The 25,788-nt window shown below is 47.5% G+C and overlaps 1 protein-coding gene across 1 annotated transcript; it reads left to right on the top strand.

The window, feature by feature from the left end:
• Window positions 1-1,681: 1,681 nt before the first annotated feature.
• On the top strand, window positions 1,682-13,708 carry ASB4 (ankyrin repeat and SOCS box containing 4). Its single transcript, XM_074150736.1, has 5 exons — window positions 1,682-1,994; window positions 4,653-4,952; window positions 8,033-8,523; window positions 9,606-9,719; window positions 11,132-13,708. The coding sequence occupies exons 1-5, from the start codon at window positions 1,721-1,723 to the stop codon at window positions 11,318-11,320; spliced, it is 1,368 nt and encodes a 455-aa protein (XP_074006837.1). The 5' UTR covers window positions 1,682-1,720; the 3' UTR covers window positions 11,321-13,708.
• Window positions 13,709-25,788: the final 12,080 nt, after the last annotated feature.

Raw genomic sequence — 25,788 nt, 5'->3', positions numbered from 1 at the left:
TCAGTGCTTTGTGCATCTGTGACTTTTTAGGAATACAGTGGTTTTTTTGAAAAAAAAAAAAAAAAAGGTGTGGGTAACAAGAAGCCTGTAAGATCTGGAGTTGACAGCTTGTCCCTCTGCTTGTGCCAGGCAAGCATTAACACTTTTTTTTAAAGCATGAAGTAGGGTCACCCACTACTGAAAGTAACGAAGTGAGAGGGAGGCAGTCATGCAGGAGGGACCATGAAGGTATGGAGAGCCTGATGCTGTCTCTCCTGTTAAGTAAGCCTGGAAAGACCTAGATGAGCTGCCTGGAACCTATAGCACCAGGGCAAGCTGTTTTCCTTCCCCCTGTGTTTCTATTGTAAAGTTCAATACATCAGGGAAATAGCTTTTATAAAGTATTCTTTATCCGAAAACACATAGGTAGAAGGAACTCACAAATTTCACAGTTCTCCATGAACTGCTGACCTGTGGTGTCTTTGTTGAGCATTGGCTCTGGGAGAGAACTGGTGAGCACCCCCATGGATGGAGGTCCTGCAGGTCCTCATGCCTGAGGAGCCTGACCCCTGGAAACCCTACGATTTCCAGGATCACCCGGCTCACATTTCCCCATGTGAAATTGTCAAACTCCCAGGAAGGATGATCATGAAAATTTCTTCTTAATGGTTGTGGTGGCATCATCTTTGCTTGGTGATTTAAATTAAGGGCGGATGGTCTCCTTCTGACTATGGTCTCATCCATCAGCCCCAATGGGTGCAGATGTGAACCACTGCTATGTGATGCATGGCAGCAGCTCATGTGTGGGTTTGCATCAGTGCAGAGCGCTCCCAGCACAGCGATAGGACCAGCAAAGAGAGAAGGAAAAGGGAGGGAGGAGGAAGTGTTCCGTGGGTGATGGGGTTGTGAGGGAGAAGGTCTGAGTACAGATGAAGGGTGGGCAGAGGAAGTAGAAGAGCCCATGGACCCATGTGCCTGAGTTAATTCCCACCTAAGCCCCCTGCGGTGTGTGAGATCCCCCACCCCACAACATGGCTGTAGAGCTCTGCAGCCCCCTCGACCCACCATTTCTCCTTCCCAGGAGCACTGCTTGTGGGCCCTGGGCAAACCAGGGAAATCCTGCTGCTCAGGGCATTACACAGGAGACCAGGCAAGGTCAACCCAGTGGTCCCTTGGGGCTTTGCAGATCAGGGTATGTGAGCCCAGCGTGGTGGGGGCCTCTTGTGGAGGTCTGCCTGATGCCCGACGGCTGGAGGAATGAAAGCAGGACCAACACACCAAATGCTGTCCTAGGGAAGAGTGAGGTACCTCCCACAGAAAGAGTGCCTTGGGAATTTTTATTATTTTTATTTTTTTTATGCAATGGACTAGTTAAAAGGCATCAGCAGGCAGAGCATCACATCCCATTGCAGTCAGTAAATCAGCAATGGTACTGATGAAAGGAAATGTGAGTGTTTCTCCAGCTGAGAAGCACCACCAGGGATTAGTGTTTTTTACTCTAAGTGTATGGCAGGAGCAGGGGGTAACCATGTGGTTAATGAAGCTTAATGTGGCTAAAGCCCACGGCGATAACTCTCATTTTGGTGTTATTGCTGGTGTGTCTGTCCTCGCTTTCATAAAAAGAGTGTGGTGATATCTAAGAGTGGCATTTCGATGCCTGAAATGCTCCTCATATAAATAGAACAAGCAGATCAGCATGACCGGGTGATAAAATTACCTTCTGGTCTTCAGGAACCTCAGCATGCAACTGTGCTATAGGGACCTCAGCGTACCCCTCTTCACAGCACAAATACGTTTGGAAATGGACCTGGAGGAGACGTACAAAGAGGGAGAGATTACGGAGGGGAAAATTACTCGAGCTGCAGCTGCAAAGTTGGTGAAAAAGGCTTTTCTCGAAGCCCTGAAGTCCAATGACTTTGAGACACTGGAGGAGCTCTTGAGCCAAAAGAAGATAGACGTGGACACGGTGTTTGAAGTGGAAGATGAAAACCTGATTCTGGCATCCTACAAACAAGGTAAAGGTGGCAGCGCTCACCAGCCAGGAAGTAGATGGTTTTGAGTGGTTTTCAAGAAGCCTTTGCCTCTTCTGAAGCTGCAGTTTAAGGCGGTTCATAGGCAGTAACGTCTCAGTGGGTTCATGTGGCCATGGTCACTGCAGGAGGGGAGTTCATCAGGTGTACCTGCCGGGATGGTGGAGGGCAGGCCAGAGACCAGCTGGAGCCTCCATGCTCCTGGGGCAGCTGCTGCAGCTTCAGGGGAGGCCAGAATGAGGAGTCCTTTGCCATTGCCTCGCAGAGAACTCGGGTGCAAAGCCCGCAATAGACACGTGCAGGCTACGTGTGGTATATACATGTATCCAGTCACATGTACAGACCATTTTGAAACATAAAATACTAAATCTCTTCCACTTTCAGTTTACAGTAGTAGTACAGTGGACTCTCCCTGGCTCAGGAGAGCTGAGGAAATACAGCAGACCTTGGATGTTGCTGGATGGGAGGAAATTCGTTTTTCAAACTGACACAAAGTGAGGCTGTGCTAGTTTGTCAAACCAGAAAAATCATCTGGAAAAACACAACCAGAAAAGACATCTGTTTTGAAGTGTATGAAACCCAAACCAGTTCTCAGCCAAACACTGACTGAGTTTCCAAAAACTTAAAGCAATCAAACAGGTTTGCTCTCTGCTAAAATCACCAACACTTCATTACCTACTTGCTAACAGGCTCTTTGTATCTACAAAACAGTAACGACCAGGCTTTGCTAGAAGTTAATCATATGTGGAGACAAACACCTCCAGTCCCAGCAGCACAGCAAATGCCCTTGATTTCTGTGGCATAAGGAAGGGACAACATCCCACCTCTTCTCCTTTTCTGTGTTTGCCTCTAATTTAACCATGGGCTCCTGTTCTTTGGATTTCATCAGGGTGAGGACGATGCAGTCGTGACATATTTCCTTTGGGGACAGTGTCTGAACTAACCCACACAGTGATGAATGTAGCTCAAAATACCTTTTCTTCTGTCCTCAGCAGGCTGAGGTGCATTCTGGTTGTGGTTTGAGGTTATAGGATTAATGCACAGATTTTTCATTGTGGATCTTTTGACCGCAAGCATCAACCTATCTCTTTTGGAGAAGTCTCTCCTTTCTCCAAAAATAGAGAGGTAAATGCACCCTATGGCCTAAATCACAGCAGTGTATTCACTTTGCCTGGAAGGCAGGAGGCACTCTATCAACTCTCGTGCAAATTTTACTTTTATTCTGAATCATCTGTGATACGAGACAGGGATTTCCTTGAGGAGGGAGAGGGGGGAAAAATTAAGTCCCACCAGCCCACCATTCAGACAGCCTGAGCTGTGCCATAGCCCTGAACAATGAAGTGGAAAGGAGATGCCATGGATTACAGAGTGGCTTTGCTTCCTCTCTTCCCAAGAGGAGAGGTCTCTTGGAGAGGTCTGGAGAACAAGCCTTGTGAGGAGCAGCTGAGAGAGCTGGGGTTGTTCAGCCTGGGGAAAAGGAGGCTGAGGGGAGACATTAAGGTCGATATTATGACATTGAGTTGAAAAAGCATATACAACAATTCAAAGATGAAGGTCTGAATTAATTTGACCTCATACATCTTTGGTATTTTTTTCTGTGTCTTTTACATGATGACAGTATTCAACCAGGCATTCGTCCAAAGACAAATAGATTAATCAAACCCAGAAAATTTTATAGGCACATTCTAGCTAATATGCAGCTGCTGTATCTCAAACAAAAAAAAAAAAAAAAAAAGAGAGAGAAAAGAAGAGGTTTTAGACTTCTCTTACCCTTCTGCACATTATTACTGTGTTTTACTTTTTTTAAACAAATGATTATAGTAATCACTCCTGAGACTGTCTCTGTGCAGTCATAAAGCATGTAGTCCTATTTTTGGGAACAAATATTTAAGTGTTATTTGGTCTTATACCTGTTTGTAAGTAAAAAAAAACCCCGAATCATTGTGAAATTTTCAAAGAAAAATCCCAACATTTTGGAGCCAAATTTAATGCCAAAGAGTCACTGCTTCTATTCGACTCTAACCGCATTCACAGCAGCATCCAAACTCCTCCCTGCGTGCTCCCCGGGGGCAGCAGTTGGCAGGAAGGCTGTCACACAGCTGCAGCCACATTGCCAGGGCTCATCTCCATGCCATGCCTCGCCGGGGGGCTCAATCCAGCTCCTGACATGCCAGAAACTGCCACCTCCCGCACAGAAACGGCAGGATGACCTCTCTGTTGAGCCACTGGCCTAAGTAAATGTCGCCTTCTTATCCCATTGCCACCTTTGTCCAGCTAATGGCAGGCTGAAGATCCCATTTCCTTCATATTTTTTTAGCTGGTGGCATTTCAGATGCTCTAAGCACATTTTTTAAAATTTAGTCTACGCAGGTCACAAGAAAACCAAAAGCTGCCTCCGAGTACATCTACGTGGGAATTCTCTCTGCAAAAGGCAGGCTATTCAGCACATGTAGTAAAAGCACTTAACAAGAATGAAGTTATGCTTGAGAGAACTTCATGTGCACTAGCTAAACTGTATCTGGTGAAATTACAGTAAATTAAAGCAAAACTCTAACCTTCCTTCCCCCTCAATTACCCTCAGTAGGTGGATAGTCCAAGGAAGAGTCTTTGCCAAGGATGGTAATGTATTTTCACTTTGTACAGGGTACTGGCTGCCTAGCTACAAATTAAAAATATCCTGGGCAACTGGACTTCATCTGGCTGTCATGTATGGACATCTGGAGAGTCTTTCGGTCCTGCTCAATCACAAAGCTACCATCAACTGCCGGCCCAATGGAAAAGCTGCCATCCACATAGCTTGTGAAACAGCAAACGTTGAGTGTCTCAAGATCCTGTGCAACCACGGAGCTAAGCTCAACTGCTTCTCCATGAGTGGGCAGGCGCCCCTGCACTTCTGTACAACACCAGCCTCCGTGCCCTGTGCCCAGCAGCTGGTTTGGAGAGGTAAGGTAAAGCTCTGGAGGGTCTCTCCTGGCATCCCTAGACAGAGTGGGAACGGGCTCTGGTTTCTCTCAGGAGGCAATTTGTCAAAGGACACGTGTATCTATCCCTTCCATCCAAGCTGACCTATGTCTTCATCTCAGACATCTTTTCCCCATCTCTTTGATCAGAGGACGTGTTTCCCATTCTGATTCTTCACCCCATCTCTCCTTCCCTCTCCCCGGCCACCAGCCCTTACTCCAGGATTGTTTCCCATTGCAGTGCCTCCAGCCCACTGCCCAGTCAGTCCCTCCGCAGGAGAGCTCCTCTGAATCAGGGAGTTTCTATTTCTCTAATTTTTCCCTGTCGTCTTCATCTAAGTTTACTATTGAGAAGTTTCTACATAAAAATGTGCCCTCTTTGTCTTCTTTCTTGTTGAAATTTTCTTGATCTCATAAAATTCTTCCAATCACTCATATTTTAAGACCTGACCTTGAAAAGCCAGATGCAGTTTTTCATACCATCTCTTCATTTGTCAGCACCCAAACTCCTGCATCTATGTATGGATTGGGGGTAAAAGGCTCTTATATATGATTTTTTTTTTTCCCCTGAAGTAACATACATTATGCTGCTGGTCATCTGTAAGAAGTGAAGCTATGAATAGATGTAATTCCTGGATAAATATATTGGTGTCACACACTATTTCCTTAACACATGGATGCTGACTCAGGGCACAGGAGAAGACAGACATAAAAGGTACAGCAAAGCCAGGCAGTTCAACTCTTAAGTTGCAAACAGACAGATTCTCCTATTTGTCACACTGTGCCATGGCAAATACAAACGCTTTGGGGTTTGGTTTTTTTTGCTACATGTGTTGTTATTAAAGGCTTTTCTTGAGATGCGGAGCCCAAGTATGCTTTGTGGGCAAGGCAATCTGCAGTCCCGAATGAATAACCACATCGCTTTTCTTCTACTGGAAAGATACATATTATTTTGTTTAGTTGAAAGGAAAATAAATTAAATAAATGCTGCCAGTTGTGTTCTGCCCAAAGCAAACAGTCCTGACAGCAGGAGTTGAATTTGCTACCATGGAAAAAGCTTAAAAAGTCAAATGTAGTCTTATAACATGTTGCATAGGATGAATGCAAATGAAAGGACGTATTCTGCAGAATTTCTCCACCCACCCATCAGCAACAGAATAATAAAACTTTACAAGCCACCCTTCATCCCAAAGCACTCGGTAAACTCAAATCTCCAAACGAGCTAAACACCATGACTACAAACAAAATGGGAGAGGTTCTGGAGCAGCACGTGGCAGGTCTCCACACACACGTGGCAGCATCACCCAACAGCTGAAACCAGAGCTTTGGTTAATGTCTCTGCACCAAAGTTTCCAGGAGGCATCTCCCACCCTGCCACCTCCGCCCCGAGGTGTCACGCTGGGTCGATTCAGGTAAACACACTTTAACCACTTCTGGTTTGGGCAACTCACCAGCCAAGCAAAAACGATCTCATGTTCGTTTGCCACCTCCAAACTTAGATTGCTGGTGCTCTCCTGGACATCTAACACTACTAATGCTCAACGTGGCTTAACAGCATTAGCACTTGGGTTTTCCAGCCCAGAGGTAATTTTTGACTCCATTCCCTCCCTCCCAATCCTTACACCTCAGTTTCAGTGTAAGTTTGGCCACATAAGGGCTTTCTTGAGTCCAGAGAGAATAGGGCTGGCCACAGCATGCACCGGCTCTTGCGTGAGAACTTCATTGACAGCTAGCCAAGGCCGCAGGTTCAAGGAGCCCTTGTCCACCCTATGATCATCGACATCAGCACCCTCCATCTCTGGAAGAAGCCCCTTGTCTCTCCAGCCTGCTGGGCCCATGGCGCTTTTAGGGTTCTGCTTTGCTCTGGGTCTTGCCTACCTTCCCTCTTTTCCCACGAGCAGTGTCCAGGATTATTCCTGCACGTATTTCGTATCCTTAGAGGTGGAGCCTGGGCCTCCTGCTGTCCCATATCTGCTTCACAGAATCACCAAACGGCAGGGGTTGGAAGGGACCTCTGGAGATCATCCAGTCCAACCCCCTGCCAGAGCAGGGTCACACAGAGTAGGTCCCACAGGAATGTGCCCAGGTGGGTTTGAATGTCTCCAGAGAAGGAGACTCCACCACCTCTCTGGGCAGCCTGTTCCAGGGCTCTGCCACCCTCACAGGAAAGACGTTTTCCCACATGTTCAGATGGAATTTCCCATGTTCCAGTTTGTATCCGTTGCCCCTTGTCCTGTTGCTGGGCACCACTGAGAAGAGTCTGACCCCATCCTCTTGACACCCGCCCTTTAGATATTGATCAGCATTGATGAGATCACTTCTCAGTCTTCTCTTCTCCAGGCTGAACAGCCCCAGGTCTCTCACCCTTTCCTCAGCAGAGAGGTGCTCCAGTCCCTTGATCATCTTTGTAGCCTCTGCTGGACTCTCTCCAGTAGTTCCCTGTCCTTCGCTCCTCAGTAGATGGTGCTGTTGCTTCAGCGGCCGCAGCCACTCGGCACAACCGGAGCAGTCGTAATGTCTCCTTAACAGCTCGAAAACAGGCTCCAAACCCTCAGCTGGGGACTTTGGCTATGGTTGTTTGGGTGGTTTTTTTTAATATCATCTATGGATCTATTATAAAATGTCCTTTCTTCCAGGCTTGCAGTTCATGAGGTGCTGCAGGAAGCATTCCCAGGGTATAGATTTGAGCAGAGCTATTCTCCGGAGCAGGAGGAAAGCTCTCCTTTTTCCTTCAGTTCTTAATTTATAGGCGAAAGCATTTTACACAGTGGTTTAGACCTGCACACTGCTCCAAAATCGAGTACTCTGACAAGGCTGCCTGTCAGCACGGGGCCAAGCTATCACATCTGAATCTGGATCCAAGAACCTAAAGTTTCTAAGGGTTCCCTGGAGGCTTAAGAAATTCAGAATCCATGTTCCTACCTATTTGCATTCCCACGTGCACCTTTCCATCCAGTTGCCCACACTCACCTTCTCTTTGGGTAGCAGGGCTCGAGCAGAGACATGTCTGAACCAGGATTTCGTTGCCTTCACTTTTTTTTCCCCATCATCTTTCTTTGGCAGGAGCAAACGTGAACATAAAAACAAACAACCAGGATGAGGAGACCCCCCTGCACACCGCTGCGCGCTTGGGTATCACGGAGCTCGTGGCCTTTTACGTGGAACAAGGGGCGCACATCGATGCTCTCAACGCCTCCATGGAGACCCCCTTGGCCTGTGCAGTCTATTGGGCCCTTCACTATAAGGATCAGATCTACAGCCCTGATCACCACCTCGTCTGCCGGATGCTCTTGGACTACAAAGCTGAAGTGAACACCCGCGACGAGGATTTCAAATCACCGCTCCACAAAGCTGCCTGGAACTGTGACCACGTCCTGCTGCACATGCTGCTGGAGGCGGGAGCAGAAGCCAACATCATGGATGTCAACGGCTGTGCCCCCTTGCAGTACATCATAAAAGTGACACCTGTGCGGCCAGCGGCCCAGCCCGACGTCTGCTACCAGCTGCTGCTGAATCACGGAGCTGCTCGGATATACCCTCTGCAGTTCCACAAGGTTAAGGGTGGCTTCGTACAGTAGGGATATGGAGAGAGGTGATGTCTTGAACAGGAATGGGATGGGACATCCGGAGTTTGGGGTCTGGTGGTGTCTGGGTTTGCTAAAGTCTTGTAAGCTGTGGGCCCAGAATGCCCAAAACCTGGTGAGACAACCTGTGGCAAGAGCAGCATCATTTAACTGAAGCGAAATTGCAGTCGTTGATGCCTTTTTTGCTCTTAAGATCCCTTTTTTGTTCTTAACCAACCTGAAACCCCAAACCCAGATGCTGGTTCGAGCCTCATTTCTCAGAGCTGATTCACTTTCTCGTTTCAGAAAACCTACATGGGCTTTTCCAAACCTGGCTCCACGCAGGCTTAACTGGGTTACATGAAATGTGTATTTCGTGGCCTCTATCAAAGACTGGAGATCAGACCAGTTGATTCAGTTTGACACTTTTGGCCTTTAAAAATCTATTCCGGTCTATTCAAAGTGAAATGGATCTCAGTAAAGCTTTGGCTCATCCCCAGGGAATGTGAGAAATTCAGGCAAAATGCTGGGCTTGGGCTCATAGTTGATTAAAAAAAAAAAAAAAAAAAAGAAGAAGAAAAGGAAAAATAATTGCAGGATCCCTCCCAAAGAATTTCTAAATGTCTGCAAAGCCCGAGGCACTGACAGAAGTAGCTGATGGGCTTCTTATCTAAATAAGCTTGCTGTAATCAGGACTCATTCTCTCTCATCCAGTGCCCTCAGCAGCATTTTGCAGCTCCTCCACCGTGTAATGTAAAGTTTTAAGACCCTGCTCTGGCGGGGCGTTGGACTGGATGATCTCCAGAGGTTCCTTCCAACCCCATATCATTCTGTGATTCTATACGGTGTTAAACTGGGATGTGCACAGCTCCTCTGGGGACCAGCCTGGCATTTCTTACTGCAGGTTGCACAGGGCAGTGTGGACATGGCTCGTGTCTTTTTGCAGCTCCAACCTTGTCCTCTCGTAGCTCCTGGGCTGTCCCCATCTCAGTACGCCGTTGCCCCATGCCAAGCATCCAGGCTAGCCCCAGCTTCTTGGTGGTACTCACGGTCTCTGTGCATCCTGCCTGCAGGTGCTACAAGCCTGTCATTCCTACCCCAGAGCTGTGGAGGTTGTCGTCAATACCTATGAACACATCAAGTCAACGTCGAAGTGGAAAGCAGCCATCCCTGATGACGTCTTTGAGGTAGGCTCTCAATGAGTCGTAGCTGAGCGAAATCCAAGCTCGTTATTTGCATTTCTCCATACCAGAAAAGTGAGAAGGCTTTTGAAAGAGGAGAACATCTCAGAGGATTTGGGGCTTCCCCATTTAATATCACTCCCTTGACAAAAGCATATCACCCACTGACAAAAAGAGGTATTTTTCAGAAATCTTCATCGCATCATTACCCTTGGGAGCACACTTTGTCGGGGGGGGGCGCTCAGCTGTCCCTGCGCTCGGCAAGTGCAAAGATGCTGGCCGACAGGTTTCTTCAGACCTGTCAATATGTATATTTATATTATTTTTTAAGTCAGCAGATGTTTTAAAAATACCGTGTTACAGGGGAATGATGATGTATCTTTAGGTTCTGTTGCATGGGTTGGGTTTCTGTGAGCATGGCTGGTTTGCTGCAAATACAAGGGGCAATTTAAATTAAAAATCAAGGAGGAAAAGATGTTGACAAAAGGCAAAATTGTGGGACAAACTACATGCTTCAGCATAAGTATCCTTTTAATTCAGAAATCCTCATAGTCCCAATATTTCAGTTTAAACCTAGTTTTTTATTAATTTTTAAAAATTTTTAAATCAGTGCTTAAGTTCAGCGCACCGATATCTGCTATACATTATCAGTGATGTTTAGGTAACTCCATCCATATTATAATGCAGAGCTATACAGCGCGAGGAACTGTGAGACTTCTTTGGGGTCAGATAGGTTCAGAAAAAGTTGAATCATTCTGGGTGAACACAAAATTAAAGGCTAAAGGTCATTTTTCACATTAATAAGAACAAGAACAACAATAATAGTAATAATAACAATAAGAAGAATAATATTTCTTCAAAATAAGTATTTTATTTTAAATATTGGAACATTCTAATTTGGAAAAGACCACAGTTGCTCTATTTCTTTGTTGAGATTTTCATTTTTGTTGTCAAAGCTATTTGCTGAATTTGACATGAAATTGAAGACAAAGTACGAACACAAATCTGTGCTTTTCCATACATAAAGTGTATCTGAAAATACATGCAAACAAGATCCGTCAAGTAGCAAGATTATAAAATAAGGTCAAGCCACACGTAGGCGCACATATTTACCGTTGGCTTCTTTTATTTCAACATTGTTTGCAAGCAATACACCTCGAACTGATGGGTATGACATACCAAGCCGCAAGGTTTCACCCCGGTCTTTAGCTTCACACCACGTATTTGAGGCAGGCGTAAGAATTCTGTGCAGGCATTTGGCTAAAGCGAGTCCCTGGTGCTGGACGTGCCTCCCAGGGACAGGATGGTTTTCTCTGCTTTTTACCTCGTTCTGCGTGCGGGCAGGGGAAGGGGAGGGAAGGGAAACAGCCTTTATTGCCCTAAAACATGCTTGTGGTTTGGTTGTGTATTTTTTACAGCGGCACCAGGATTTCTATGACTCTCTGTTCACCGTCTGCAGCAATTCCCCACGCTCACTCATGCACTTGTGCAGATGTGCCATCCGGGCGATACTGTTGGAAAGGTGCCACCGAGGGGTCCCCTTGCTCTCCATCCCCCCCACCATGAAGAAGTACTTGCTTCTGGAACCAGAAGGAATCATCTACTGAGCCGCAGCGGAGCTTGCCCCGAGTCCTCTCCATGCCCGGACCCCCATGCCTCTATGGGGTGCTGGAGATCCAGCCACAATCCCTACGGGATTTACCACCTCTCCCCGGAGCCACTGTCTTTCCCTGCATGGAGGAATCACGGCCACAGGCTGTGGGTCACGCCGGGGGAGGCAGAGCTGGAAAGCTCCCCCCCAAAAGCCCCACACTTCCCTGCTTTGTTCAGCCTCGCTTAAACCGCGCTGCTGCCGCTGCCTTCGGTATTTATTCCGCCGCCTGCTAGATAGCATGAGATTCAGCCTGAACAACCTCTGGTACCGTTTCACTGTAATTTTCTTCGGTTGTCATTTTGGGAGTAAAAGGAAAGGATGCCACCGGAAAACAGGACACTTATTAGCGTCGCAGAAAGGCTTTCCCAGAGAGGAACAGGCGGACTGCTTTGGATGGTGACCACAGACAGGATTTCAGCAGTTTCCAGATTTTCCTGTGGATTGACTCCCCACTCAGTGTTAGTTCACTGTTCACTGCACCTGTCTGTGTCTTATAAAGCTTTGTCATAATAACATCCCTTTTAATTGCAAGATTTTTTTCCACTATCAATCACCATATTGGAATCCACGGCACTGAAACCTCTGTACGTTGCTGTTCACACCCTGGTGGCCTTCAGCAGACACTGTCTCTGTTCCTGCTCTCACAGTGACCGATGATAATTTCATGTCCTGGTGTTGGGAAATGCAGGTAGAATGGACCTGCCCCTGCCCAGCTAGACCTACACCCTCCCATACATCCCTCAGGATGGCATTGGATGGGGTCTGGGGAGAATATGAAACGGATGAAATGCAGGGCAGGGGCAGGTCACACGCCGAGTGTCCCGCAGCAAGGGCAACCGTGTGAGCTGACCTACAGACAAAACCCATTTTTCTTCCCTTTTTTAGTTTGATGCAACCCATTTGGGCTGTTCCACTTGTTTTTTTAGACCCTGACAAACCCCAGCTCTGTTGAAAGGGAGATGAGCCATGGCCACCACTGGGAGCCAGTTCTTCCTGACTTCTCATTGCATCTCAGACTGTGAAGTTGTCAGTCCTTATTATTATTATTATTATTATTATTATTGTTATTCTTTACAAGAGAGCCCACCACACATTAGGCTCTTCCCAGCCGGACAGGAGGGGCCAAGCTGTTCAGGGTCTCTGCGTCTCGCAAAGTGGCAATAACAGCACCTGAAGAAATACTGTGGGTTGTTTAGTGTTATAAATCACTTTGCTTCCTTTTAATCTCAGTTTTCATGAACCAAGGCCGGAACGCTGTATTAGGAGAGAACCCAATTCAGAGCTCTGTTTATATTCAGCTAGACAGCAAGGAAGATTGCTACTTAGCAGTTTCCAGCGCCAGCGGAGACTTTCAAAGACAGCACAGGTCATGAGAAAATGCTTTCTCATATGAAGGAAGTTGTAACATATGAATATAGTTGTAATACTAAACTGATGAAAGATTTCTACGGAATTGGCAGAGATATCCCTATCGGAGACACTACAGGGGGGAATGATCAGGATCTGGGGCAATTTGTCGGCAGAAGAATCCACCTGAGGCAGTTCCAGGTCGAGGGGATCCACTGAGGAAAAGCAGTGAATTTGGAAGGACGGAGAAAGCTTAGATTATCTAAACCCAAGGCTTTTCTCGGTGGCTGACCTATCTAAGTCAGGCGTGAGGAAAAGGATCTGCAAACTGGTCAAGGCAGGAAAATGTTTGTTGCTTTCTGAACAGCCTGGCAATGGGGCAAGCTGGATAGTCCAGAAGAGACGGACGGATGGAGGTAGCTGGTTTTATTGGGAACATACCCTCACGCTGCCTGCTTCTGGAAGTGAAATTCTGCATCTGGAAGAGGGAGGTTTAAGCAACAAACAATAGCGGTATTTTTTGACCTGTCGTAGTCAGGGCTCTCTTGCTGAGAGAGAAGAAAAAAGGCTGTCACCAGCGATCCCCAGTTCCCTCTGATCCTCCCCCTCTGCAGTGAAGACGCTTAATTTTCATTCTGTGGGCACCCGGCCTCAGTTCCCAGCTTTGTACCAAGCAGGTGCCAGATTATAGCCATTGTGGCGTCTGACAGGGAGCACAGTGGGATCAGGCTGATTATAGTCATAGGAATTTGCAAGCTGTTAAAAACACTGGAGAACATCCCTATCACAGGAAAAAAGACCTGATTGATGCACTTTAATTGTTTCTGTTGCTGGAGTTAGAAAGACCAACAGTAAGCAAACCATATTATTTGATACCTTTTAGCATTTCTTTGGGCTTTTTTTCTCTTACTGTACTCTAATCCCACGCAGTGGATGGAGCTGCTCGTGTGAGGCATGGGGGTGTCTAATAATAAACTCCTCATTTATTAACCTTATGGGATGCACAGTCTTCTTATTCTTAGTGTAGACACCTTGAAATTTCATAATTTCATATAACCCCTGATCATGCTTTTTTATTTTCAAAGCCGCAGCAGATTGGATGGCTGCAGGTGGAAATAATGAGAGAATGACCTGTCACCCCTGCACGGGGAGTTTGAACCTAGCCATGACCTAAAATGACAGAAAATTGTTTTCAGGGTTGTTTGGTGTCATGTATGAAATGGATTGCTTTTTGCCATTTGTCTTCTTAGTGGAGATGCAGCCATGTCTGAGGCATTTTCACTGCATTTCACAGCCTAAAGCACAGATGGGCGCAAAGAGTGAACTATCCTTTCCCATTGGCAGCCCTTTCCCACAGCTCCTTTGATGCCTTCTCAGTGGACAACCACCAGATTACATTTTTTGGTCCTTATGCTTTTCTAGAGATGTATACAAAGAGATGTTCTTAAACCACATGCACCATTGACAGAAGAACTTATCTCATCTGTGGACATAGAGACACTCTGCAAGTTTTTGTGGGCCAGTCCAGATCCATAATTCAGCTCTTCATGGAAATACTGACACCCTCTTTGTAAGATGCTCTTGCAATAATTTTAAACTTAGCCCCTGATGTCTGATTGGATCCAGCTTGACTCAAAACTCCAATAATTTAACCACAGAGAGTATGTAGGCGAAACGGAAGTCTAACGGTGTTCAGGGCTGTATTTTCCTGCAAAACCTTTAAATGTCTATTCATATTTGGTTGGCCTTTAGATACGGGGACAAGGAGCCCAGAACAGTATGGCTGGTTCGGCTGTCCATGTGCGAGGAGACCTGCAGGGATATCCCAGTCAAAACCTTTGATCTGGTTTCCATCCGAGTTTTTCAACCCAAATCAGGGTATCAGGGCTGAAAGCAATAAATTCCCATAAGCGTTTTGGCTTCAATGAAATTTTACTTATCCAGAACCACTTACAATCTTGAAAAACCATTTCTCTTCTTTCCATGGGGCAATGTCTTGCAGCCGATGCAGCAGTTTTGACAGAATCGAGTTAACTGCTGTGATCATGAATTTGTATCAATCTCCCAGACTGAGCACGACTGAAAAATATTTTCACAAAATGTCAGGAACACAAATATTGGGGGAAAATGCCTGGTCTGCCACGAGAAGCGGCAGCTTTGCTTTTAGCTGCAAGCACTGCTGGATCAATTAAAGTGGTCACGGGGGCTCAACTCATTCATATTTGAGGAACGTCCTTTGAAAACTATGCTTTATGTGCTAATGCTTTTGGCAGCATATTACGCTCTTGGGACAAATACCTTTAAATTAAAGATAAAAGAGTTCAGCCTTTGAGATTGGAAGGAAGATTGAAACAGTCTGGGGTGGCCTATGCTATCATATACCTTTATTAAACCCTGAGGAGCCCAAGAGGCATGGCAGCTCTTTAGCGTGCTGGAAGGTTTGCAGGGCTCTTGAAGGGCTGCCGCTGCTTTTCTGAAATGCTACACGATATAGATGGGTTGGACACAGCAATATTTCCATTTACTTTCAGGATAGGGCAGCAGAATTTCCCTGTACTCCCCAGGGTTTGCTCTTCTACTAAATGACAGTGCAGAACATGCTATTAGCAGAGCCTAGCTAGCGTCTGACACCTTAACCTCCCCAAGAATTATATTAAAGTAGTGGAAAGATCTACCATAGTCTCTATTTTGTCGAACGGCAGGGACCGCTGGTACAGCAGACGAGCGGGTCAGATAAGATTGCTATCTACAGCAACTGTCAGAGGAAATTGGCCGCTCAGAAACTTGTTTCAGGCTATTTCTCCAAATGCATCTTAAACTTCATAAGACACAAAGGGGAAAGGGGACGATGGATATTACGCATTCCAATGACCTGTTTGATTTTAATACACAGTTAACATTTTCGTAGCATGTGGCAGCTGCGTGTTGCCCTTTACCTTGCATGGGCACCCTGTGGAGTGCTGCTAAATTACAATTAAGGCATTTGAAACAAGGACAGCGGGGCAGGTGATGGTTTGCACACCGCTGATGAGCCATTGGGTTCCGTTCTTTCAAGCTGGGGCTGCCCAGGGATGCTGGTATCAGCCTTTTGCCCAGCGCCAGAACTGCACCACATTTTAGCATCAGAACAGTGTAACTGATACGGCTGCTTGGGCTATTGGTACTGCAATTAGCACCGAGTTAGATCAGGTCATTAGTAACTGTCAGCGAGGAGTTGCCCTGCCTCAGTATTAGCCATTAGCTTGCTGGCTGTTTGTGAGAGGGAAGGGGGATGAATCCAGTCAACTCTGGTCAAGAATAGGGACGTTTACCTGTTCCTGAAAACCCTACAAAACCCACTAGTTGGTCAGGGATTAAGAATAAATAACTGCTGAGGTCTGAGGAAAAAGGTGCAGGAGCAAAAGAGCATCAATACCTGCAGAAAGTCTGGTTTGTAATAACGTGCTGTAAGGGAGGGGGGCAGAACCGTGTGCCCTATAAATATATAATATATGGGCATCGATTCACACAGTACGAAAATGCTGGCGTTGCCGAAGGGCAGGGCAGTGCCTGGGCTGGCTACAGGCACACAGCGTGATGGAGAGCACAGGCACAGAGACATCCCCGCCGGCAGGGCAAAGCCATTTCACGACAAAAAGTAATACAGGTATTTTAGTCCCTCGCAGGGTAAAACTGACCCCAAGGAGCCGGTTGCAGCGACATCCATTGAATTACATCTCCCTCCCAAAGTCGAGCCTGCCCTTCGGTGAGTCTGTCCTGCCGTTCCCAGGTTCACTGCTGGGGAGAAGGTGCCTGGATGCCCTGATCCCAAGGGCACGTAGTCTGGAACTGTAACTTGCTGGAAATCTGGACCCCAGTCTGTTATCTGGGTCCGTTTCTTCTGCAGCCCTGCCCTTCCCTCCATCATAAATCCACTGAATTGCAGTGATTTCCCTTTCTTCCTTTCTTTCTTTTTCTTTCTTTCTTTTTTCCTTTCTTCCTCCTTCTTTTCTTTCTTTCTTTCTTTCTTTCTTTCTTTCCCTTCCTTCCTTCCTTCCTTCCTTCCTTCCTTCCTTCCTTCCTTCCTTCCTTCCTTCCTTCCTTTATCAGCAAAGCCCCTGCCCACCAGCAGTTTATCTCTGGCAGCTTCTTTTAGTGGTGCTGGAGCAGTGGTTGGACCAGCCTGGGTGGGTGGGAGTGGGCAGAGGTGGCAGGGAGCTGCACAGGGGAGATGTAGGAGCTCGGCTGATCCGAGTGGTGGTGGTGGGGGGAAAGAACTGGGGCAGAAAGGGGAGAACTGGCATTAGAATTAGAAGCAATATTGTAGATATTCACATGGTGAAAACTGAGTGTCTCCATGAACCTGGGAGAGAGACATCTGGAGGTGAAGTCCAACAGCAAACTAGAAAAAGGGAAGAACAAGTCCAATTCAAAACAAAAAGAGTAGACGTTGTTTATTTAACAACGAGAATCAGCATTTTGAGGGCTGTGAACTGTGACTTGTGATTCTTGAAGCTGACAATGTTATTTTGAGCACCAGACTGTCCATTTGGTCACAGTCAACACTCCTGTGTGCTGGTCCCCCCCAGGGCACACGTCCCTGGCACGAAGGACTCTAACCCACCGGCGTGGGCTGCAGCCCCTCCGTGGAGAGCCGCTTCCCACCCTGGTGACTTCGAGTGCAGGGCAAACCCCAGCGTTTTCTCCTGTGCTTGCCCTTGGGGGCAGCTAAGGACTCTCAGGGGGACCTTAACAACAGGCAAACAAACAGGAGGATACACAACCCTGTCCCGGGCGGACGTGTGGCATTGGCAAGCTTCAGATGGAGGCGTCCAGGACACCCTGACACAGCTGTGCGGAGCTTCTGTAACCCAACTCACCTACTCTTTTTCCCAGAGGGTTGAAATTTCACATGCTGGCTATGGCCATCACGGTCCCCTATTGTGGGGCACCCCACGCAGCACCCATGCACCTCCGCTCTTCAGGGGCCCGCGCGCTCGCTCTTCCCTTCACGTCCTTCTCCCTTTTCACAGAATCACAGAATCTTCATGGTTGGAAGGGACCCTTGAGATCATTGAGGCCAACCACAGAAAAAAAAAAAGCAAAAAAACAACAACACAAAAACCCCCACAGTCAGACACAACCCATCAATCTTGGGCACTAGAGCACGCCCTGAAGTGCCACGTCTACACGTTTCTTAAATACCTCCAGGGATGGCAACTCCACCACCTCCCTGGGCAGGCTGTTCCAGTGCCTGACCACTCTTTCAGTAAAGTCATTCTTCCTAATATCTAATCTAAACCTCCCCTGCCCCAACTTCAGACCATTTCCTCTGGTCCTGCCGTTATTCCCTTGGGAGAAGAGGCCAACACTCACCTCTCTACACCCTCCTTCCAGGTAGTTGTAGAGGGCAATGAGGTCCCCCCTCAGCCTCCTCTTCTCCAAACTAAACATGCCCATTTCCATCCTCTCAAGAGCTTTGGCAGAGGGTTGGTCCTGCCTGGACGAGATCAAGGAGGAGGTCCCCTTTTCCAGCCGGCCAGGACACACTATCTGCTGTCCCCTGGCAGTGCTGTGAGGGTGGGAGGGATGGCTATTAAATGGCACCGAGACCTTCCTGGTCCCTGGCACCCGCTCCAGCCTGGGGAGATCTGCCCTTTCCGAGGCGGGGCAGGGAGAGGGACAGCCCTGGCTCCCCCTTCGTTTTCGGGTGACCCGGGTGAGATGGTGGGTACGTGGCTGCGGGCAGCGCCTGGAAAGGACTGGAAGGCGGGCTTGGACTTTGCCGCCGCTCCTTCCAGCAGCCTTGAAAGGGAGGGAGCGCGGTGGCGTGACCAGTCCCGCCGGCTCTCGCTGACTCCACAATAAACATGTTTTTCAGCCGTCCGGCGGCAGGGGAACACGCTGTCCCCGTGGGTCCCCGGCCTCTCGCTCCAGAACAACGCCGAAGGGCACCGCTGCTTCCCGCGGCCCCCAGCCCCGACCCGAGGGGTCTGTGCTGTGTACTTACCCACTGACGGTCCTTAAAAAAAAAAAAAAAACAGAAAAAGAGGGGAAAGAAGAAAAAAAAAGGATAGAAAGCTGTAAACAGAACAAAAGAGCCTGCAGCCAGCAGCTGAGCAGCAGCCACGTGTTTCCTGAAGGGTATTTTTAAGGTTTATAATATCGCCTCCTTATTTACAGGGCTGTTTTGTGTCCTTTTATCTAGCACTTGCTGCCAGCCTGCCCTCTGCTCAAACCAAGCTACTCGCCTCCCCGTGTCCGGAGCTGCACTGACTATGGGAGGCAAGCTTAGCTTTTTTGAGGCGCCCATCCCCAAACAGCTGGAATAATCTTCCAGCCGCATTGAAGAGGGCCCTCACATTGTTCACGGTTTGGATACTCTTAATCCTTTTTTTTTAAGAAAAGCCTCATCTGTGTTTAACGAGCACAGGCTGGGGCTGGTCACCGTTGTGTGTTGTTAAAGAGTCCCGTCCTCCCGTCTCAGGCACAGGCAGAGCCCCTTGGGGACACAAGGACAGGTCTAGAGACCCTCAGGAGTGTTTGTGTCTCCTCTGCTGACCAGCAGCTCAAATTGGCTGGCTTTGTCCACACTTTTCTGGTGTCAGTGGGAAGCTTGTCATAGATTTCAGCGGACATGCTGTTAGGCCTAAAGATGAATTATTACTACTCTAATATTTATCATTTATGTTGTTTGATATGTTAATTCCACAGTATATTCCACTTTTTTTTTATTGCTTGAAAAAGAAAAGGTTAGCATATGTGGGAAGCACATTACAGAAAAGAACACTGAATTACACCGGCAGCTCTCAGACATGTTTATGGACAACCTATAGATCCTTTACCTATATTCTATAAATATCTATATTCCTATATCTGTATTCTGTACCCATACTCTATACAAATGGAAACAATTGAATGACTGCTCCTTAATCTACTATTTTAAAAAAATGTTTGTGAGAGCATAACAGAGTGCACACCAATGTACTGCTATTCTGCTAGAAATGTTTACATTAAAAAACCCCCAAACCTTCCAGTGTTAGAACACTTTAAAGAAATGGCGAAGAGCATCTATTTCAGCCTTTCATTGTCAACAGCTTTGCTGGAATCTCCTTCCTGTTCTTATGAAATAAAACAACCCTCTCTCTGAAAAAGAGTGTTGTTGGGGACAGAACTTCTCCCCCCAAACTCTCATTTCCTGTAGTGGTGAGTGTGTTCATGCCCAGAAAAAAATGGGAGGATCTGCAGTTCTCCTCTGCTCTGTTTGACTGCAAAAGTGCAGATTTAAAGTCAAGACACATCCTCTATCTCGACGTCAATACTCCCAGGTGGAGAGTATCACTCTGCTGCAGAGCAAAGGAGAAGGCAAGGACAACTCTTCGGAGAAGGATGAAAACACCTCTTTCGGTCATCCCTGGATACTAATCTCTGTAGTATAATTCCCAAGGTCTGCCTGCACCAATTTCTGGCACTCGCGTGGATAGTTTTGCCATTTCTCCAGCTGTTCTGACATGGATGTTGTCATTCAAAAGACAGAAACCTGGGAATATGCAGAAGGTGCTATGTTTTTAAATTTCCTTTTTTTTTCCTCCAGGTAAACTGATCATGAAAAATCACCAAAAGCTTTTGGAAGTGTGACATGCCTCCAAAGCTCTGTTCCCATCCTTTGGCTACAAAAGATACACTCGGAGTGTGGACAGCCCAGCACCAGCAGCAGCAGTAGAAAGACCAGAGGAACAGGAGGTCAAGGCCATGGAGATAAAGCTCATGAAGGGATTTGCACCAGCAGAAGGCTTCTGGGCATCTCCACAAATAACACAAAAAATGAAACTTAAGAGTGTCCCCGGTTAGAGTTTGGAAATGAAGCTTTCTTCATCATGTATGTATGTAAATTTTTGACAGGACAAGAGGTAACAGGCAGAAACTTCAACACAGGAAGTTCCATCTCAACATGAGGAGGAACTTCTTTGCTTTGAGGGTGGCAGAGCCCTGGAACAGGCTGCCCAGAGAGGTGGTGGAGTCTCTGTCCCTTGAGACACTTCCTGTGGGACCTGCTCTGGGTGACCCTGTTCTGGCAGGGGATTGGACTGGGTGGTCTCCAGAGGTCCCTTCCAACCCCATATCATTCTGTGATTATGTAAAACCTGAGGCAAAGTTGATTAGAAACAAGGGAGAGTTGTCCCGTGAGTTCAGAGTTTTATAACAGGTCCTAACTCAGCACAAACAAGTGCTTCTGTGTCAACACAAATGAAGTTTCATGCCTGAGCAAACAGCTTCCTACGGCCTGTGAAGCAACGGCACAAACCTGTTCGTGCCCAGGGTGGTATAACCCCTCTGATCCGCCCCTGCACGGAGGTTGAGTTCCTCCAGTAACACCCTCTGGGAGCAGGGGAGTGCCTCTGGGCCACCAATACCCTCTGCCATGCACGTTAGTTGTTGGGCTGCACGCTACAGCGATTGGAGGGAAGGACGAGTATCCCTGCCAGATATTCCAACCTGTTTCCCAGTTAATTTGTTAAAAATCAACCAGGAGTGTTGTGGGTGGTAAAGCTGCTAGAAAAGAGAAAGCCACCAGCGTGAACAGCCAGAAAAGGGCTTTCAGTGCATCTGATTTCTCAGTATGCCTCATGGTGTTAAGCAGGCGCCGTCAGCTACAGTGAGCTCCTGATTTTCTGTAAAAGGCCTGCCCGGTTGGCAAGTTAATTGGTATTTGGGTGAGGAGGAGCAAGCAGGGCTCAGACAGAGCTCTCAGGATGACACGGGGGCAGCTCTGTGATGACACAGCATGTGCCGGCAGCCAGCAGGCTTCCTCCGCTCTCATCCCATTGGTGGCTGTTGCAAGACAAATATCGTCTGGGATTTTCCATTATCTATCCAGCCTGGCCAGCAATGACACAGTGGTGACGTTGTTTTGAGCTCTGTGTTTCCAGCCTCCCACAACCACCCAGAATTAGTAAGGGGGACTTGAGTCATTCACCTAAACATAAACGTTCACTGATACTTGAGAAAGACAAGAGCGTCCACGCAAGGTATTTGCATGGGATTGGCAGAGGTGACAAAGGAATCACAGAATCGTAGAATGCCCTAGTTTGGAAGGGACCTTTCAGATCATCTAGTCCAACCATCAGTCCAACACTGACTAAAGACCCATGGAAGATGTCTGTTCTTCTGGAGATGAGAAATGAGAGACGGGCATGGTACTCCAGGGTTCCTCATATAGCATCAGGTGTCTATATTTAGGTAACTGAGTTAGCTGGGAGCTGGCTCACAGCCGAAGCCACCTAAATGCGGGTGCCTACATGTGCCCCAAGTGTCTCGGGTCCCATTACAGTCGGTTGAACTCTGCCATTGAAGAGGTGGGAGCTCTTCAGCTGGCCAGAAGTAGGTGTCTGCCTCAGGAGGAGCTGGTAGCTTTCTGGGGTCCTCCAGATATATCGACTCTGGTCACTAGAGAGGGAGCTTAGATATCCAACTCATACCTTGGCACATACATACAGACACGTACGTAGTGTCACGATAAGGTACTTGCTGTGCCGAATCCCATGCCAAGGTTCTCCGTTTTCAGGCTCAGCCCCCTAATGTGACATAGTGCAGAAAGCCTAACCTGTAAACAACAATGAAAACAATTATCTTTTTTCGCTTGATTTTCTTATTTGAGCCTTTCAGACAGGGCATATCTGGATGTATCACATTAACGTAACTTAAAGTATGGCTGTCCTAAACTAGAAACTCTCTGTCACCTCCCAGGAGGATGCTCTGCAGCCCTAGATGGTGGGCATGGTGGTCGCTCCTCTTGCTGTGTATCCCACATCGTGGGTCTGGCTGGGTTTTCAACTGGCTGTGACTCTGGGAAGGCAGCAGGACACTTGTTCCTCAAGGCCATCCCTCTCACACGGCAGGAAATCAGGTAGGTCCTTTCCTTTCTTGCCTCTTCTTGCTAAGAGCTGCAAAGCGAGGGAGTGACACAGGAAAATCCATGATGATTCTATGTGGGCCAATTTGTTTTGATTTTCTTTCACAGCTGAAAAAGGAATATTGAGGGGAGTTGGTGAGAAGCAGCTCCTGAAAGCCCGTACATATTTTTCCACTAATATTAAAAATTGCATTATTAAGAGGCCTCATAATATTCTGGAGACACAGGACTGTGTTCTAGATTGCTGTGCCATCCATCATTTGAGATGGCAGGGAAGAATTCCTCTTCACCATCCCCACAGCCGAAATTAGCTGCGCTGAGGGATCATAAACTGCCAAGTTCTACCTTCTGTTTGCCAAAACTGCTCAAAAATTAAAAGGCAGATGGCTGAAAGCAGCCTCATAGTCACAGGCCCTGGTTCTCCTGGGGGACTTCAATCACCCTGATACGTGCTGGAAAGGCAACACAGCCTGACACACACAGTCCAGGAGGTTTCTGCAGAGCATTGGTGATAACTTTTTGACACAGGTGGTGAGGGAACCAACGAGAAGATGTGTGCTGCTGGATGTTGTTCTAACAAAGAAGGACGGGTTGGGGATGTGAAGGTCGGGGGCAGCAATGACTGTGAGATAGTAGAGTTCAGGATCCTGCATGGACGAAGCAGGCCAAAAAGCAGGATGCTTGGAGGAGTCCTATGGGTGAGGGCTCTAGGAGGTAGTGGGGTCCAAGAGAGCTGGTTAATATTCAAGCATCACTTCCTCCAAACTCAAGATCAGTGCATGCCTAGGAGTAAGGAATCAAGCAAAAGAGGCAGGAGACCTGCATGGAAAAAGTTTGCATTAAAAAGATTGTGGCCAGCAGGTCGAGGCAGGTCATTCTCCCCCTCTGCTCTGCCCTGGTGAGGCCACATCTGGAGCACTGTGTCCAATGCTGGGCTCCCCAGTTCAAGAAAGACAAGGAACTACTGGAGAGAGTCCAGCAGAGGCTACAAAGATGATCAAGAGACTGGAGCATCTCTCTGCTGAGGAAAGGGTGAGAGACCTGGGGCTGTTCAGCCTGGAGAAGAGAAGACTGAGAGGGGGCCTCATCAATGCTCATCAGTATCTAAAGGGCAGGGGTGGCAAGAGGATGGGGCCAGACTCTTAGTGGTGCCCAGTGACAGGACAAGGGTCAATGGGCACAAACTGGAGCATGGGAAGTTCCATCTAAACGTGAGGAGGAACTTCTTTCCTGTGAGGGTGGCAGAGCCCTGGAAGAGGCTGCCCAGAGAGGTGGTGGAGTCTCCGTCTCTGGAGACATTCAAAAACTGCCTGGACACGTTCCCGTCCAACTGCTCTGGGTGGACCTGTGGGGGATGTTGGACTGAATGATCTCCAGACGTCCTTTCCAACCCCTACCATTCTGCAAATCTGTGATTCTGTGATTCTTGGGGGTTATAACCTGATCCTCTCAAGTCACCATCACTACTGTAAGGGGGGAAAAAATTAATCTGTTTTTCCAGTTCAGTAGTGTTTCTTATCAAAGGTAGCAAAGCTTGTTTTGTAATAATGCCGTGGGGAGGACATTATTGCACGCTGAGGGCAAAGTCTGGTGGGTTTGAAAGCTTGGTTAAGCGATAGGAAAAAGATGATAATGAACAACCGCTTATCAAGGCTCCGGGGAGATTAATCTGGACGTGCGCCCAAGGCACCAGTAACAAACCAGCGCACACGTTTTAGCTAACGATCTGGAAAGAAAACATTGGCTGCTTTGGCGTGGTTTCTGTTGACAGAGGAACCTGGCTTTGTAAGGTCCCGGTCAGAGGGCAAAAGGGGGAGAAGTGCAACATCTGCTTATCTCCTGTGAAACCAGAACGCCTTCAGCCCGTGAGTAAACCCGCTGATGTCAGTGACCCTCTGACGCACCCCAGGCAAGACGGTCCCGGTCCCTGGCGTGCTCTGCTGAATCAGGAGCCGGGTGTGTGGCCTCTGTCACTCGCTGGGTTTGTGTGGGGGAAGGGAAAATAAATAAATAAATAAATATCAACATTTCATCTTCTGGAGCCTTCTGGACCGGGGAGCTTGGCTGGAGGGGATGGTGCTGCGGGGAAACCACTCGCATGGCAAGTGGGGCACATCGCTGTCGCATCCACAGTATGCCCAAATCCCACGTGTGGCGTGTACATCTCCCCAGCCTGCCAGGGTGAGGTGCAGAGCGCACATGGATGTATTTCTGCTTGGAAAAACCTGAGGGGAAATGCACTAGTCCTGTCCCCAGGGGCTGCAAGACAGTAAAGGCAGATGGGGAAAAGAAAACACAGCAGGTGGTTTTTTTGTTGGTTTTCTTTTGTTTTCTGCAGTAGTTTAATAAAGTCCCTGCTGTACTGTAGCTCTGGGTTGTTTCTCGGTGCACCTGAGATACACCCGAGTGGTACATCACACCATCTGATCTGCTTCCCTGGCATTACAGGTGAAAAGAAGGGGACATTACAGGTGTGAAGAAGGGGAAACCCAGCACACGGGGCTGTCACATGCAGATTTTCCCCCAGGGACCCAGAGTCTGGCTGCTTTTCACCTCTCTTCTTTCCAGTAAAGTACCTACACATATTTTTGCAGTTACTCCCATCTTCTTAAAATTAGGAGAGATGCGGGACATTCCCAGGCAAGCACAAGTCTGCTAAAGCACCAGTTGTAGACCAGCTTTATCATGGCACAGTCTGCCCCAGCTGGTAACTGCCCTTCCCTCACACACCTGCCATTAAAAGCCAGTTGTCCCATTGCCACAGAGCTGGAAGAGAGGCTTCTGTTGAGTGTGGAAAGAGTTATTTGTTAAATATAGACTCCATTATGGATGTCTTTATATATATAAACTAGTGGTTTCACATTATTTACAGCTGAACAAAAAAATAGATATTTTTAAAGGGCAGAGTGCACACTGATGAAGAATTTTGAATTCTCACATCTACCTGAATTAGAAGGAATAAGGTGATGTGTGAGGTGATGCACTGATTTTAGGCACTGGGCAGTCTCTCAGTAGGTACAACATTAAGCATAAGCAGAGCTGTAGTTTCAGTGTGTCTCTCCCCTGCTACAGCTCTTTGACACAATATGAGAGTCGCTTTGCTCAACCCCATTTGATAAGACTTAAAATAGCAGAAGCCATTGCTTGCACTAGACTTCTTAGAAGAAAACGAAGACACTAGA

This window comes from Numenius arquata, chromosome 7 (assembly GCF_964106895.1).
Source record: "Numenius arquata chromosome 7, bNumArq3.hap1.1, whole genome shotgun sequence".
Lineage (NCBI taxonomy): Eukaryota > Metazoa > Chordata > Aves > Charadriiformes > Scolopacidae > Numenius > Numenius arquata.
This window is presented reverse-complemented; position numbering and strand designations above follow the sequence as displayed.

What these genes read in the sequence shown, in the direction of transcription:
- ASB4 (XM_074150736.1), top strand. Translation starts at nt 1,721, where the DNA reads ATGCAACTGTGCTATAGGGACCTCAGCGTACCCCTCTTCACAGCACAA. An exon ending in CCAGCAGCTGGTTTGGAGAG is followed by an intron (nt 4,953 to 8,032) that starts GTAAGGTAAAGC and finishes TTTCTTTGGCAG; the next exon opens with GAGCAAACGTGAACATAAAA. An exon ending in TCCCTGATGACGTCTTTGAG is followed by an intron (nt 9,720 to 11,131) that starts GTAGGCTCTCAA and finishes TATTTTTTACAG; the next exon opens with CGGCACCAGGATTTCTATGA.